Source organism: Vigna angularis, chromosome 6 (assembly GCF_016808095.1).
Source record: "Vigna angularis cultivar LongXiaoDou No.4 chromosome 6, ASM1680809v1, whole genome shotgun sequence".
In the NCBI taxonomy this organism is placed as follows: Eukaryota; Viridiplantae; Streptophyta; class Magnoliopsida; order Fabales; family Fabaceae; genus Vigna; species Vigna angularis.
Genome location: NC_068975.1, coordinates 32,393,676 through 32,408,319, shown reverse-complemented (window position 1 = coordinate 32,408,319; position 14,644 = coordinate 32,393,676). Strand labels below are relative to the sequence as shown.

General features: G+C 35.9%; 2 protein-coding genes across 3 annotated transcripts; both read right to left on the bottom strand.

The window, feature by feature from the left end:
• Positions 1 to 2,747: 2,747 nt before the first annotated feature.
• Positions 2,748 to 5,940, bottom strand: LOC108342779 (guanylate kinase 3, chloroplastic). 2 transcript variants are annotated; one of them, XM_017580574.2, is made up of 2 exons: positions 4,616 to 5,940; positions 2,748 to 3,095 (listed from the first exon to the last, which is right to left on the bottom strand). In XM_017580574.2, exon 1 carries the CDS (start codon positions 5,518 to 5,520, stop codon positions 4,630 to 4,632), a length of 891 nt encoding a protein of 296 aa, XP_017436063.1. In that variant the 5' UTR covers positions 5,521 to 5,940; the 3' UTR covers positions 2,748 to 3,095; positions 4,616 to 4,629. The 2 variants fall into 2 exon arrangements, with proteins under 2 accessions (XP_017436063.1, XP_017436065.1); XM_017580576.2 differs by having other exon boundaries at positions 2,748 to 3,027.
• A 144-nt stretch (positions 5,941 to 6,084) lies between these two features.
• Positions 6,085 to 13,931, bottom strand: LOC108342778 (mitogen-activated protein kinase 15). The gene is made up of 10 exons (XM_017580573.2): positions 13,126 to 13,931; positions 11,859 to 12,267; positions 11,618 to 11,745; positions 11,460 to 11,519; positions 8,875 to 9,024; positions 8,633 to 8,788; positions 8,335 to 8,546; positions 7,601 to 7,702; positions 7,289 to 7,449; positions 6,085 to 6,926 (listed from the first exon to the last, which is right to left on the bottom strand). Exons 1-10 carry the CDS (start codon positions 13,147 to 13,149, stop codon positions 6,637 to 6,639), a joined length of 1,692 nt encoding a protein of 563 aa, XP_017436062.1. The 5' UTR covers positions 13,150 to 13,931; the 3' UTR covers positions 6,085 to 6,636.
• Between the last annotated feature and the right edge of the window lie 713 nt (positions 13,932 to 14,644).

Here is a 14,644-nt window from a genome sequence, read left to right as displayed (position 1 = left end):
AGCCTCAAGCATTCTTCATAGGTAGAATTTTTCTATATGTTTCTGAAACCATCTTACTATATGAATCAGTGTATAATTTAATATCACAAAACTAGTTTGCAAAATGATATTTGCATCTTATTTATATATCATTATTTAACTTTATCTTTAATCAACTAGGAATCTCCAATCATAACCATTAACTGTGTATTGTTTGCTATATAATTTTGTTCTGATCACATAATGTCAGACATTCATCTATATTGAGTTGTCTTTGGAAATAAAATTAAAGCTAAACTTAAACCATAACAGAATATCAGAATGTATAAATTTGGTTCCACAATTTTCATCCAATAAAGTAGAATTTAAGCCTAGAATTACTTGAATAACAAGAAATATAATTTGACACAAATTTTTTACATTTATTCCACATTTTTTTTGTTATTTTTATGTCAAATAAATATAAAGATGTGTTGCTCTATCACTACTTGATTGGGATTAGCATGTGTAAAAAAAAACACTCACAAGAGTTGTTTATAATCATAAAGGATAATATATCTTGTTTATTATTTGATAAAAAAAGAAGGGAGAAACATATACATAAACAAAGAGTACTTAGTTGTGATGTGAGGAAGAAAATTAAGGTTTTGATAGAGCTGTCAAAACGGGTAACTTGATTCGATTCGGCTCGGTCCACTACAGGTTAGTCATTTAGTGAGTCAATTCAGTCCGGCTTACTTATTAGCGAGCTGAAAAAGTTCGAACCCAACTCGATCCACCCAGATTGGTAGGTTAAACAGGTTAGCTCATTGGTTCATTTAATTATAAGTTCTTTTTTAAAATAAAAAAAATAATTTTTTAATTCAAATATAAACAAATATCACTTTAAATCGATGTTAAATTCCAAAGACAATTCAAAAACAAAAAGAAAGTATCATACCATCCAAGCGTAATCCAAAAAGACGTACAAAAGGCTAACAAATAAGTTTTTAATATTATTAATTTTTGTCTCAGATATTAGAGTCTTAAATAGATAAATTTATAATATTTTTCTCTCTTTAAACACTTTTTTATCACTATCTATAATATAATAAAAAAATATTAACTAATAATATTAAAACACAAAATAATAAATAATTAAATTAAATTAGGTAGGTTGGTGAATCAGCCCAACTCACCACCAGTTCAATCTGGTGAGTCAGGTTCTAAATAAGCCAGATTGAAAACTAACTCATAAAAAAATTACATTTTTTTTAAATTCAATCCAACTTAAACGTGTGATAAGCTGAATTGGCTCGAGTTACGATCCCCATTTTGACGTCACTAGATTTTGGTGAAGTGCTCTTTAGTTTTCGTTTATGGGTCCCAGAAAGCGTAGGAAAAAGGGAGAAAATAGAAGAAAGTGAAACAGAAAAAAGGGAGAGCAAAGAAATAAGGACCACAAAAATTTAGAAGAATGAATTGTAGATTATTTGGTTTCTTAAAGTAACCCTGGCCACACATTTTTGCTTGGAGAATATAATGCCTTTATTTTACGCGTACACGTATAACAGATCTGCGTTATGTTATCCTACAACTACAAGCTTAAGGCAATTCAGATATTTTTTTGTTCCTTTCTCTTCTTCTATGCGCCAATTATTTTATTTTTTTAATTAATGTTTGAAATCATAATATAAAAGATACTACTTTTTTTTAGTTTTTATCATATTATGTGTTAATTTAATCATTATGCTTACGTATTAGGTGTTTGATTGATTCTAATTTATCTTGCCAGAAAGCCTGACGAAAATTTGTTAAACTAGCTGAATGATAAAAAGATATTTTAGCTTTGCCTAATAGAAAATTAGTATTTATGGTCATTTTATTAACTTTTACACGTAATTTTAAATAATCGATAAGACATAGGAATTTAAAATTTTAGAAGTTTAGTTTTAATTTGCACTTATATTTTAAATTAAACGAGAACAAATTGTATCATCATTCATCTTCTACTACTCTTAATATAATATTTAGACGTCACTTCCACGGCAGAATCTTCTTAATATAATGTAAAAACTGTGAGAAAAAAGTAATAAAAATGGCAACAATGATAAGAGATTTTGGGCTTATAAACTTTTGACAAAAATGCCAAACTTCCCATAGTTAATAAATTAAAAAATATAGAGACATCACATCCAATCCATTTCAGTAAAGGCAAAAAAATGGATTGGATCTTTCAGACATATCATATATGACTTAACTAATGGATTAGAAAAACTTAACATACAATGTGATAGACCAAGAAAATGTTTGAAGAGTCACATTAGTTATATATAAAATTCAAGTGGTGATAACCAAAGTGACCTGAGATGCTAGAGATATGCTTGATTAAATATTTTAAGAAGAACATAAAAAGAGAAGAAATGACAGCTTTTATGCAAATTAAAATTAATTTATGCATATAATAGTTCGTAGAAACTATTCAATATTAATTTCTTGAAAATCATAACTTTACTTGTGTATAATTTACTTTTTACTTAGAGAAATTCATAGAAAAAAATCATTTAAACAATCATTGCGCACAAATCCAGCTGTAAATAGACAGAAAAGAGGCAAATAGGAGCCATCTAATTTCCCACCTTTATTGCATGATTTAGAACAACTAGAGCAATTCACTCATTCTCATCTTTTAAAAACGCATACCTAAAATATTAGGGTTTAAACAAGAATAAAAGGAATGAGAGAAAAAGGAGAGGAAGTGGAAGATAGTATATGCACAAAAACCGGATGTGATAAGCTTTTTGAATCACTTCTTCATAAGAAGGTTTACATGTTGTGTCAAGGGTATCAGTGTAAGTGCAATTCACTGTTTCATCCACTACATTCAATTTGCTTCCTACATAGCTATGTCACTGAATAAAATAAAATAAATAAATGATATTAGGCATTGCAATTAAAAGTTCTACTAACCATTTGTACTTCATCTATGGCAGTATTGAAAGAATCACACCAGCATTATCCACTTCTCTTTATCACACCAGTTGTAGGAAAGAAACACCAAGCTCGTCACTGGCAATAAATGGAGCTCAAAAATTAAAATTTTGCTATCATCCCCACGTTATCATCCGTCATAAATTCTACAGAAAAAAAAAGGCATTAATAACAATACGTGCTTGGAGCTTGCAAGTTAGAAAGCACACAAAATATAATAATACTACGGTGATTCTTAAAATTACAGGACAATTACAACTGAAATACAAACAATAAAATAGTATAAATTAAATTAAAAAAAAATCCCACTTGTCTAATTATTATTGTAATCCCATTTATATTGGTATAGAAGTTCAAAATATAGAATTGAACAGGAAAATTGTAACACGAAACTTGGAGTTTGAAACACCTGTTAAATGTTCAACATGAATACTGGCCCAGATTATTTCAAAGTATTGGTGTTTTCCTCTGGTTACAAGTACCAGAAACATGAGCTTAAAGTCAGTTGTGTTAGCCAAAAATCTAAAAGGAAATAGAAATTCTTGAAATATTGATGATTAAGAATTCAAGACCTTTACAACACAGCTGCAAACTACTGCCACACGGCATATGAGATGTAACACAGTTGATATCAATCCATTTAATAAAAAATTACGGAAAAATTCTGACTTGTTAAATAAAATAAATAAATAAATAGCAAACACTGTTACTTGTAATCAAGATAGAGCATAGATCATATCCAACAAAAACAAACTCACCATGTAAAAATGCATCTTTATAATACAGTGAATCTCAACTTTGCATTCATAATTCCAAAATTTCAATGTGCAAAATGTGTTTCTGATATTTGAAGTGACCACCATTCACAAACTTGTGTGCGGCTTATAACAATCCAATCTTAGTGAAATATAGCAAGCACCCAATTTTAACCAAAGTCTGACAAGTATCAACTATCTAAACTTAACCCTTGTTCAAGAGGCATGAGCATTACAATGAGCAGATATCACTCAAACACCTTTTTCTTTTCCAAATTTCAAAATACATTTGGGCCCATCTCGATTAAACATCTTAATGAGCTGGTAATATCAATCAAGTTCATGTTAGTTCATGCAAAACACTGAATTTCTATACTAATTGTATGTATTGCTACTAAATGAAGAACCAGCTACTTCATATCTTCAAATTATGTTCCCTCTTAAGATGTTTTGCTTCCCAGCGATATGTCTAGGAGTTCTTTTGAGAACTTAGAACATAATAAATATTGCATATATGATACATTCTATTACTTAGTTTACGGTTAAAGTTTTTCATATACACAACCTATCCTTCATCCGGCAGCTGGGTACCATTTTGCTTAAAAATTGTCATACTTGCACAGGCATACCGTATTCTGAACAATAACTGCATAGTGGAATCAATGTTGACATGTTAATGCATCTTTTAGTTTAAGTCCAAACCAGTTTCTGAAAGAATGAACAGTCGTTCCCTCAAAAACACCAATGACCAATCCAATCCCTTCCACAATGAACAATTTATGAAATCAGTAAAAGAAAATGTTTCAGAGAGATTCTTTCTAGTTCATTTACCCTCAGCCCTCTATCTAAGTGCTAACAAATCAAATCCCATGATACACCACTGCGAAAAAAAATAGTCTTCAATTGTATACCATGTGAGTGTCCGTTATATGAGAGGAGTCCGTTGCGAAACCCTAGCTTTCTCGGCATCAATAATAGACTCCATCAACTTCACTGCATTCTCCAGCTTCCCCTTCGCATTCACCACAACATAATCAAAATTCTTCAAATGCTTCATCTCCTCTCTCGCGGTGCCGATCCTCACCAGCAGCGACTCCGCCGTCTCCGTCTTCCGGTCCACCAGTCTCTCCACCAGGGCCATCTCGCTCTCCGCCGCCACGAACACAAACACCGCCGACTTCCCGAGCGCCTTCCTCAGCGTGGCGGCGCCCTGAATATCGACCCTAAGAACGACGTCGCAGCCCTTGGCAAGGCATTCTCGAATCTGCTGCTTGGGGACGCCCTTGTAGTCCCCGTAGACGAGGGCATACTCGAGCAGCTCCTCTCGCTCCACCATCCCGAGAAACTCCTCCTTCGAGACGAAGAGGTAGTCCTTGCCGTGGACTTCGGTGGGGCGGCGAGGGCGCGATGTGGCGGTGACGACAAAGTGGAGGCCGCGGCGGGCCTCGCGGAGGCGCGCGATAAGGGTGTCTTTGCCGACGCCGCTGGGGCCGCTGATGACGATGATGAGAGGGTTGGGGTTGGGAGAGAGAGGGTCGGAGCTGAAGGGGGAGCCTAGGGAAGCTTCTAGAGCGCGGAGGAGATCGGCGCGTTCGGCTTTTTCCAAGGTGGGGATGGGAACGGATAAGGGTCTGCGAGCGTCCCCCATTTTGGAAGAAGAGAAGGATTTGATGGCGTTGGAAAGGGGTTTTTGGGTGAGGGAGTTGAGAATGTAAGGTTTTGGTTTTGGTGAGATTATTGGAAGACGAGGAACAGTTGTGCACACGAGCCTGCGGAGCATCGAGCACTCGCTGTAAATACCACTGCTCATCCACATCACATATCAGATTGACGAGGTCGTTAATTTACTCACAACTATACATACTACTTTCTTTCTACAGCGTAATGCTCTTTATACTCACTCTTCTCATATTTATACACAAAACAGGTATTTCGGTTTACTCACCAATTTTTGTTGTTGATTTGATGAGGTATAGAAAAAATGCCTTTGAACTCGTCAAACTGTGAATGTTTTTTTCTATTCGTCAAAAATATCTTAGCTTGCTCCTGGGAAACGAGTAAAATGAAAACTTGTTTTATTGTTTCTTAGTCTTGGGTTGGGACCTCTTGGCGAATAGTTTGGTCGAGAAAGATGTAATGGATGGGACTGATGAGTTAGTAAGCAACAAGTGTGACTTGTTAAATCTGAATGGCAGAGGAAACCCTCCATCCTTCAAACAGGGCCTGGCCTGCAAAGAAACCGTTTCCTTATCTCTTGGATAACTTAGTTGTTTTCTGTATATCGGCATACAAGTGTGCGCACTTTTTTGTCCATAATATGATATGATTCCACTGGCCGAGGAAAAGATTTGCAGGGAAATATCAGATTGCACACGTGGAATTCAGCAAGCATAGGTGTAAATTAAGGAGTTAAAATTTCATAGGGGCCCAACACTAGTTTCTTTTGTTAAACATCAAATCAAGTTCCTAACAGCAAAGACCTGCTATAGAGAAAGAGACAAGAGAGTGTGACTTTGGCTATATGTCTTTGTTTAAAAACTAAAATACATTATCTTGGTAATGGTACCCAAGTAAAACTGGGGTATAATAACAACTACAGTTCTGCAATGAAGCAACCGGTCTGTCTTCAAGTTCATGGCTTTTCAGATCTTCCATGTACTCTGTTATTAACACATTAGAGTACAATAAAATCATCAATTGGACCATGCGAACCCTTTAAATTGACGATGCATTTGATTGAATTAGAAATCATCCTCTAGGTACTTCAACACTGGGAATTGAGCCCCTTTAGCTCTCCCCTTTGTCTGATGCTATGTGAAATTTCAGTTCTGACGATCAACATTAGGTGTACCACATGAACCTCAGCTATCTATCAGAGCTTCATGGCACAATACAAGGCACTAGTTGGCCACACATTCAATATAATTCAATATCAATACCATTGACCACCAGGTCCACCTGGAGCAGCAGCCACTTTTCTTGCCATGTATTGAGGCTTTGGCTGCAGTCCATTTGAACCTTCGATCCCATCATCCTCTGCCCCCCTCTCACTTTTATAGCCTGGGTTTCTCCTAGGATATGAGCAATTCGACGCTGCGAACTGAGCTGAAACAGATGGATTCCTGACCATCCTCCTCTGCTCAGTCTCTGCCGTCACTGCTACCCCACAGTTATTGTATCTCATCACTGAACCAACAACCTTTCCGGGCCTTGCTGCCACACCTACATACAGTGAGCCACAAATGGGTACATCGGATGAGAATAACATCATAGGATGAAAATTACACTATAATCCCTTAAAACTATACACACAAAAAAAAAAAAAAAATCAACAAAAAAATTTAAAAATTCCTCAGCTTTCAGCTCACACAATAATTCCCACTATGTGGTAGACGAAAGAAGTACATGTGTGTAAAGATGCAAATATAATCTCTTATTGGTTAAAAGAAAGATGACTTAAAATGAAACAAGCATCATGAAGGCACAACACTCTTGTTAGATAATACCAGTCATGTCTGTGTGTCCAATAAATAGGAAGGGAAACAGAAAAGGGATAAAATGCATGTAAAAGTCAATCATTACACCTTGAATATTTTGAGGTGCTGGTAAAGGAAGCCGGGACATAGGGATAATATTACTCCTATCTACTGGTTGTTTCTCAACTTCTTTGATGGAACATTTGGACAAATCATCTGCAACGTCCGACGTATTATGTATTTTGTTGTCTGAATACAACACACAAGGCCTGCATGACAGCAACAAATCAGTAGAGTTGGCAATTCCAAACCAGATACAGAGGGTGTATTCTATTTGGAGTTTGGCAATATAAATAATAAAATAATGTGACCAAAGAAGAAAGCAACAATTTCCAAAACAGTTACAGAAAATTAGAATACCTGGGCAAAGATGCATGTTGCCTCTCAGGTGGAGCAACAGTTCCTCCCTTGCCGTAATGCTCCTCAAGATATGCAAATTGCTTCTTGAAGTGATCCACAGCACTACCCGAAATAGAATTTAGGTAAAGAAATCAGGGGGAGAAACCAAAAGCTAACCTTAGAGAAATAAGAGTAACAAAACCAGCCAATTCCAAAATACATCAATCTCAATAAAATATGCAAGAAAATCACAAATTTACAATCCCAAAAATAACCAATTCGTAGTCAAAATCAAATCTCATCAGAACATCCCAAGTAATTTATTTCAAAAAAGAAAATTAGCAGATACTGAACAGCAAGTATCCATACATCGTAGTTACTTTCATATCTATGAAATTAACATGAAACTCAAAAATGACGTGGCTTAAACATTATGAGAAAAAGATAATGGAGATTGTTTCCATAATATATGGGTTGCCATAGCATTTTCTTTTGTGCTTTCTTCAATAAATTGATTATTTTAGCCATAACTCAAGTCTTCGTAAACACTATAGGAGTTACGTTAAACTGTACAAGGTACTGCAAAAAATATAGACTCCTCAATCAGTGAAACTGAAAATTGTAAAAACCCACAAGGGTAGAATTTTATGAACTGTTAAGCAACATTATCAGGTGAAAGCAACATCCAAATATGTTATGTTCATGAAGTGCTAATGAGGTGTAAAACAAAATTTGGGTAGAGATTTAGACAATACCTTGGATACATGAAACCTGTTGGTTCTGCTCCCTCTAGAAATTCCTTCAACATCTTTGGGTGGTACTCCAGAATCTCTTTGTATATAAGCTCACGGACATCTTCCTTTGTTATCCGACGTCTCTCAAACTCAAATTCCATCTTGGTAACAGGCTGAGCAGATGGTTCTCTCTCAACCTTGGCCAAGCCTTTAAAATATGGATCCGCTAGAGCCTAACATTATACACAAAAAAAAAAAACCTATTAACCAGATATAACATAGCAAGTGATCCATAGATAGATGGACACCAAAATCTAACCTCTTCAGCAGTAGGCCTATCCTTAGGCTCAAATGCCAACATTCTCTCTAACAAACGAAGAGCTAGGGGGTCTGCATTTGGAAACTTTTGTGAGAAAGGAACTGGCTTCTTCTTACGCATGCTGCTCAAATATCTACGAGCTTTCTCATTTCGTACCTATTAATACAATACCAAGGTTGCATTAAGTGACTAAATAGAGCAAACAGATAACAAAAATGCTAAAGGAAAATTAAACAACAGACCCTAGCAATGGCTTCAGGAGACGGAGTTCCAAGAAGATCAGTCATAAGATCTAGTTGATGAACAACATTTTTCCCAGGGAAAAGAGGTTTTCCGGTCAAAAGTTCTGAAAATATGCAGCCAATGCTCCATATGTCTATAGCCGGTGTATACTGAAAAACAAAAGTTCATGATAAAATTTATTTAATAACTCCAACATCAGACAATAAAACATTAAGACACATGGAGACATTATCCATTTTCATTTCACAAACATCATCAACTTAACACTTTAGAATGTGAAACAAACAATGATACTGATTCCTATTTAAGTCTTAGAACTATCCAAAATAGACTTTATAATGTAATTAAAAGTAAAAAAAGTGACCCCGAACCAGGTTGTTGAGGTCTAAAGTGTCCTGTACAAGATAAGGACCTAAGTATTTGTGAAAAATATTGTTCTTCAACACAAGTACCCTTGTGAAAACAAGAGAATGATAGTAAAGAAGAAAACCAGTTGAGAGTTAACCACAAGACATCAAAAGACCTTGTTAACCATAGTTGATGAAACAGCTCAATATCAAGAAGATAAAATGGGTACATTGACTAAACTCATGCAAATGGCAACTCTGATGTGGAGGAATGTTATGAATTTTTTTATTATTTCCTACCTTTCTAGTTGTTTTCAAATTAATTATACTCAACACGAATTGGAATTTTGGAGCAGCACACATTCCTTAGTGGACCACGTGGATGTAAAAACCATAAAGGGCGGATAAAACGGATGAATGCTTCAAGTTTTATCTGTTACAAAAGGGTACAACTCAAACAAAGAGGGAAATTGTACCACACCTATAATACTTACAATGTTGTACCAAGGTAAATAGTGTTGTCTAGTAATTCTTCCAAAATTCCTGCAATTATTAAGGAGCTGCATGAAACACCTATAGGAGGACATAGTGCCTATTTTCGTACTCCTACATGAGTTGCGGGTGTTTTATACTGGGAGGGCATGAGGAAAGACATAAAATCTTTTGTTATGCAATGTGAAGTTTGTCAGGGAAATAAAATAGAGACCTTGGCCCCTGCTAGGTTCCTACAACCCCCACAAATTCCAACACAAGTCTGGTCAGACATCTCCATGGATTTTATTGGAGAAAAGACACCATTTGTGTGGTGGTGGACATTTTCACGAAGTACGCTCATTTTTTTGCTTTATCTCATCCTTATTCAGCAATGGAGGTGGCTCAGCTTTTTGTAAAGGAAGTTGTCAGATTGCATGGATTTCCTTCATCCATTGTTTCAGACAGAGAATTTTTCTGAGCCAATTTAGGAAGGAGATTTTCAAACAAGCAGGCACTAAACTAGAGTACAGCAAGGCTTATTACCCACAATCGGAAAGCCAAACGGAAGTTGTGAATAGCTGTCTGGAGACCTATTTAAGGTGCATGACATGCACTCAACCAAAACAGTGGCCCACTAGGCTCCCTTGGGCTGAATTTTGGTTCAACACCAACTACAGCGCCTCTTCCCAGATGACACCATTCAAGGCTTTTTATGGATGTGATCCTCCTGTCATTTTGAAAGGCACAGCAATCCCATCCAAGGTAGAAAGTGTTAATCAGATGCAGGCAGCAAGGGATGAGATTTTGAAAGAGTTGAAAGAGAATTTGCGCAAAGCCCAAGAGAAAAATAAGCTTCAAGCCAACAAACAGAGGAGGGTTGTGGTTTATAATGAAGGTGATTGGGTTTTCTTAAGGATACAACCATATAGATTTAAATCCTTAGCACGAAAACCAAATGAAAAGTTAAGTCCACACTATTATGGACCTTATCAAGTGGTGGAACGAGTTGGGAAGGTTGGTTACAAATTACTCCTACCAGAACACGGTCACATCCACCCTGTCTTTCACGTGTCTTTACTCAAGCCAGCCAGGAGTTCGTTGCTATCCCCTCAACCTTTACCCCCTATGCTATCTGAAGAATATACGCTGGATGTTACTCCAGAAAAGTTTTTGGATACCCGTAAGAATGCAGCTGGTGAAATGGAAGTCTTACCAAAATGGCAGCAACTTCCCAAGAGTGAATATAGCTGGGAGTCTGCAGCTGTCATCAACACAGAATTTCCAGACTTTCACCTTGAGGACAAGGTGAAACTTCAAGGGTGGGGTATTGATAGGTTCAGTGGCAAATTCTATACTAGGAGAAATAAATAAAGGTTGCAGTTATAATCCCTACAGTTTTAACCTTGTAAAACAGACTATTATAAGTAGTCTGTGTGTAGGCTGTTGCTAGTTTCAGTTTTTGGGGTTTATGAGGAAAAGGGTTGGGAGAGTTTAGGTCCTCTCGAAACACCTTTCTGTTTGGAATATCTGGTGTTGTACCCTGCTACATTGGCAGCGTAACAAAATTCATAATAACATCATCCAAGAACCTGTCTTGGATCTTTTCTATAATATTGGGTGTTCTATCAGTATCTGACACATTCATCACGAAAAATAAAAGTTTTTGATTACGTAACTCAACAATCACTACATAAAAAAAGTTAAATATTTGATAAATATGACTAGCTAGCGATACTAACTAATAGTCGTAGCATTTACTGCACCTTGGAAAAAAAGGATCCGCACAACTCAGGAGCCCTATACCACCTGGTTGCAACATAATCCTGCAAGCAAACAAACAGAATTGAGAAGCAATGAACTGAGGACAGCTATGTTCAATTGAAGGTATTAGTTTATTAGTCGCAGGGAAAAAGAACCATACTGTCCAGAAAATAGCAGTGGGGGTATCATTGAAAGCCACTCGGGCAAGTCCAAAGTCACAAATCTTCAGCTTGCAGTCAGCATTTGCTAAAATGTTCTTTGGCTTTAGATCACGGTGAAATACATTTGCTACAAGTTCATAAAAAAGTTTAAATTATCCGAAATGATTGTAGCAACTAGGTTTATACAGTAAAAAATATATAGGCTACAGCAAACAATCTATCAAAGAGTCCCTAACTGACCAGTGTGTATATACTTCAAGCCTCGAAGAAGCTGATACAGGAAAAACTGGTAATGCTCTGGCGTCAGATCATCATTAGCTTTGATGACCTGATGCAGATCAGATTCCATGAGTTCAAAGACAACATATATATCTTTGAATTCCCTTCTAGAAGGAGGTAAGAGAATATGCTTGATCTCCACAATATCTGGATGGCGTAAAAGTCTAAGAAGCTTAATCTCACGAAGAATGCGAGTAGCATCAGAAACATGCTCAAATATGTCATTGATTTTCTTTATTGCAACCTTTTCTCCAGTGTGTGTATCATATGCAGAGCAGACAACACCATAGCTTCCTTTACCAATTACTTCCTCTATTCTGTATCTGCTGCCCTCACCATATTCTGTAAAGAAGTCCACATCCACGGATGACTGCATAAACACACAAACCAAGTTATTGTACCAAGCAAACTCCAACTCAACATCAATAGTTTAAGTGAAGGGAGACAAGACAACACTATGTTCCACACTTTTACACCAGAAAGTTGCTAGATTAGTGTCTTAAATTTGCAGACGGGACCATGAACGACAGAGGATAAAAGTAGCTCCAAAGTTTTTAAAGATGGATATCAAGATAGTTAATTTAAAATTGCACAAAAGCCACGGAGTGTACATTAGACTTCAAAGAGAAGAAAACGTATTTCGTGGAGGTTTTAAATCCCAGATGCCGAATTTGCTAGGTACGATTCACTTTCATAGGGATAAAAGCTGAATTGTGAAGATAAAATAAAAACCGTTATTACGTGTTAGTGATTTTGTAATATTAAAATGAAATGAAACATAAAGGAGGAGAAGTGGGGACTAAAATAATCCACTGCGATAGTTTGCAGATACCATAGAAACTAAAAAAGTAGACAACCAAATCTTAAATGAAGGAAAACTTTCTGCAGGACCTTTCACAAACAAACACTGCAGACTTGGGCATATGGCAGAGAAATATAGACATTTACTAGTCACGTTGTTTCTTCTAAACTAAAAACGGTTCTCATGTCCAAAAACCAAAAAGTAGTTCCAGGGAAGATTTAGACCTCCACGCTAGATAGATGGTATTAAAAAAAAACATGTTTTTAAAATCATAGAGAATACAAATTCCAACCATGTCCTAGAGATGCAGAACTCAACACAAAAGGCATCCACTCCCCTCAATACCTACCCAATTTCTCTCCGAACAATACAAATCAACAACACAACACAAATTAAGCTACATACATATCAGTTAAGCAACTTTACCTTTTTTCTCTGATCAGGATGCATCTCTGCAACTAAGCATAAAAACCCTACAAATGATTTAAGCCAGTAGGTGCATCCAACAAACCCCTCAACTCAACTCAAATTCAGATCACGCAAACTCCCACTTCCACTTCAGAATCCCAGAAAAATAAAAGAGACAAGCCCAGCGGCACCAGAACGCCCCAGATCAAAAGAGGGTGTTCAAAATGCAAACCAAGAAAGAGAAAATCGAAAGGAATAAGTAAAAGGAAAATCTTTCATTTCAAACTTGAATGGAACTCAACAAGGAAACCGACCCAGAAAATTTTAGCGGCGAATACAGCAACTGCAATTAAAAAACAGGAACACGTACTGGAACACAACTCTGTTAGAATTAAAAAAATGGGGAACAAGAAACCCCCAAAGCTAAAAACAAATGGAGAAAGAGTCGAAATGTAGCTGAAAAGGCCAAGGAAGCAGATCAAGCTGGAGTGTGAAAGCGTTAAGCTAAGAATCAGCGGAAAAAACTAATCTTGGAAGATCTGCTACGGCGATAACCACTAACGCTGCTAAAGGAAATGAATAAATAGATGCGTAGAACAAAGGGTGGAACTTAGCAGAATAAGATTCTCGTTAATGGGGTATTGAAGGAGAAGATTGTGATGGAAAATTTGAGTGAATAAAGGTACATAAACTTTTGGATCTCACACAAGTCGCGTACTACAAGTTCAACTTGAAGAAGATTGTGGTGCAGAGCTTTGGAAAGTGCAAGGGAGAAAGAGGGATGAATAGAAGAAAAATAATACTAACAATTTTAATTTAATAATATAATAATAATTTTGAAAAGGAGTGTGATGTAAAGGAAGAGTATTATTGCAGAAAAGTATGAGTGTGTCTTTGCCACTCAATTTCTCCCTTTTTCTAATTTATTTTCTCGTTTTTGATTCATCTTTTTTTCTAAGATATTGGATAAGATATTATGTGGAAGGGGGTGTTTGAATCCTGTGCCATTCCTTACTCATGGTCAATAATTGTTGCTTAACTAGCTTCTGATTGATTCAGAGATAAAAAATTTACATGTCTCTTATGATTGTTAATCTCAAAGATTGAAAAGTGAAGAAGGTAATCCAAACAAAGTAAGAGTAATACATGTTTTAATTTAATGTTTAATAAAAATCAATTGTAAGATTTTCAATTTATTAGCTTGATTTAACTATTTAATTGATTTTATATTGTCATATATGTGGGCCATTATTTTTCCCTGGGTCCCACTTCCTGGAATTGGTTTTGGATGTCTCATGAAAGTCATTTTCGATTTCATTTTGCACATTATGTTATAAACAACTACTCACAGGTTAGATAACTGTCTAAAATTAGATATCTTTGGTACCAGAGAAAAAATAAGCAATTATTTCTTTTTTCACACAAAAATAAGAAAAAAATGAAAACATAATTATTTATTTATTTACTCTTAAAAGTTTTCTACTTGTTTCGAAAACATACACGTACATAGGGAATTAGTGTGGTCACTGATATATTT

Excerpts from the sequence above, each read along its gene's own strand:
- LOC108342779 (XM_017580574.2), bottom strand. The coding sequence starts at position 5,520 with ATGTGGATGAGCAGTGGTATTTACAGCGAGTGCTCGATGCTCCGCAGG.
- LOC108342778 (XM_017580573.2), bottom strand. The coding sequence starts at position 13,149 with ATGCATCCTGATCAGAGAAAAAAG. Across the intron at positions 11,520-11,617 it reads CCACTGCTATTTTCTGGACA|GATTATGTTGCAACCAGGTG; the intron begins GTATGGTTCTTT and ends GTTTGCTTGCAG. Across the intron at positions 8,789-8,874 it reads CTCCTGAAGCCATTGCTAGG|GTACGAAATGAGAAAGCTCG; the intron begins GTCTGTTGTTTA and ends TTGTATTAATAG.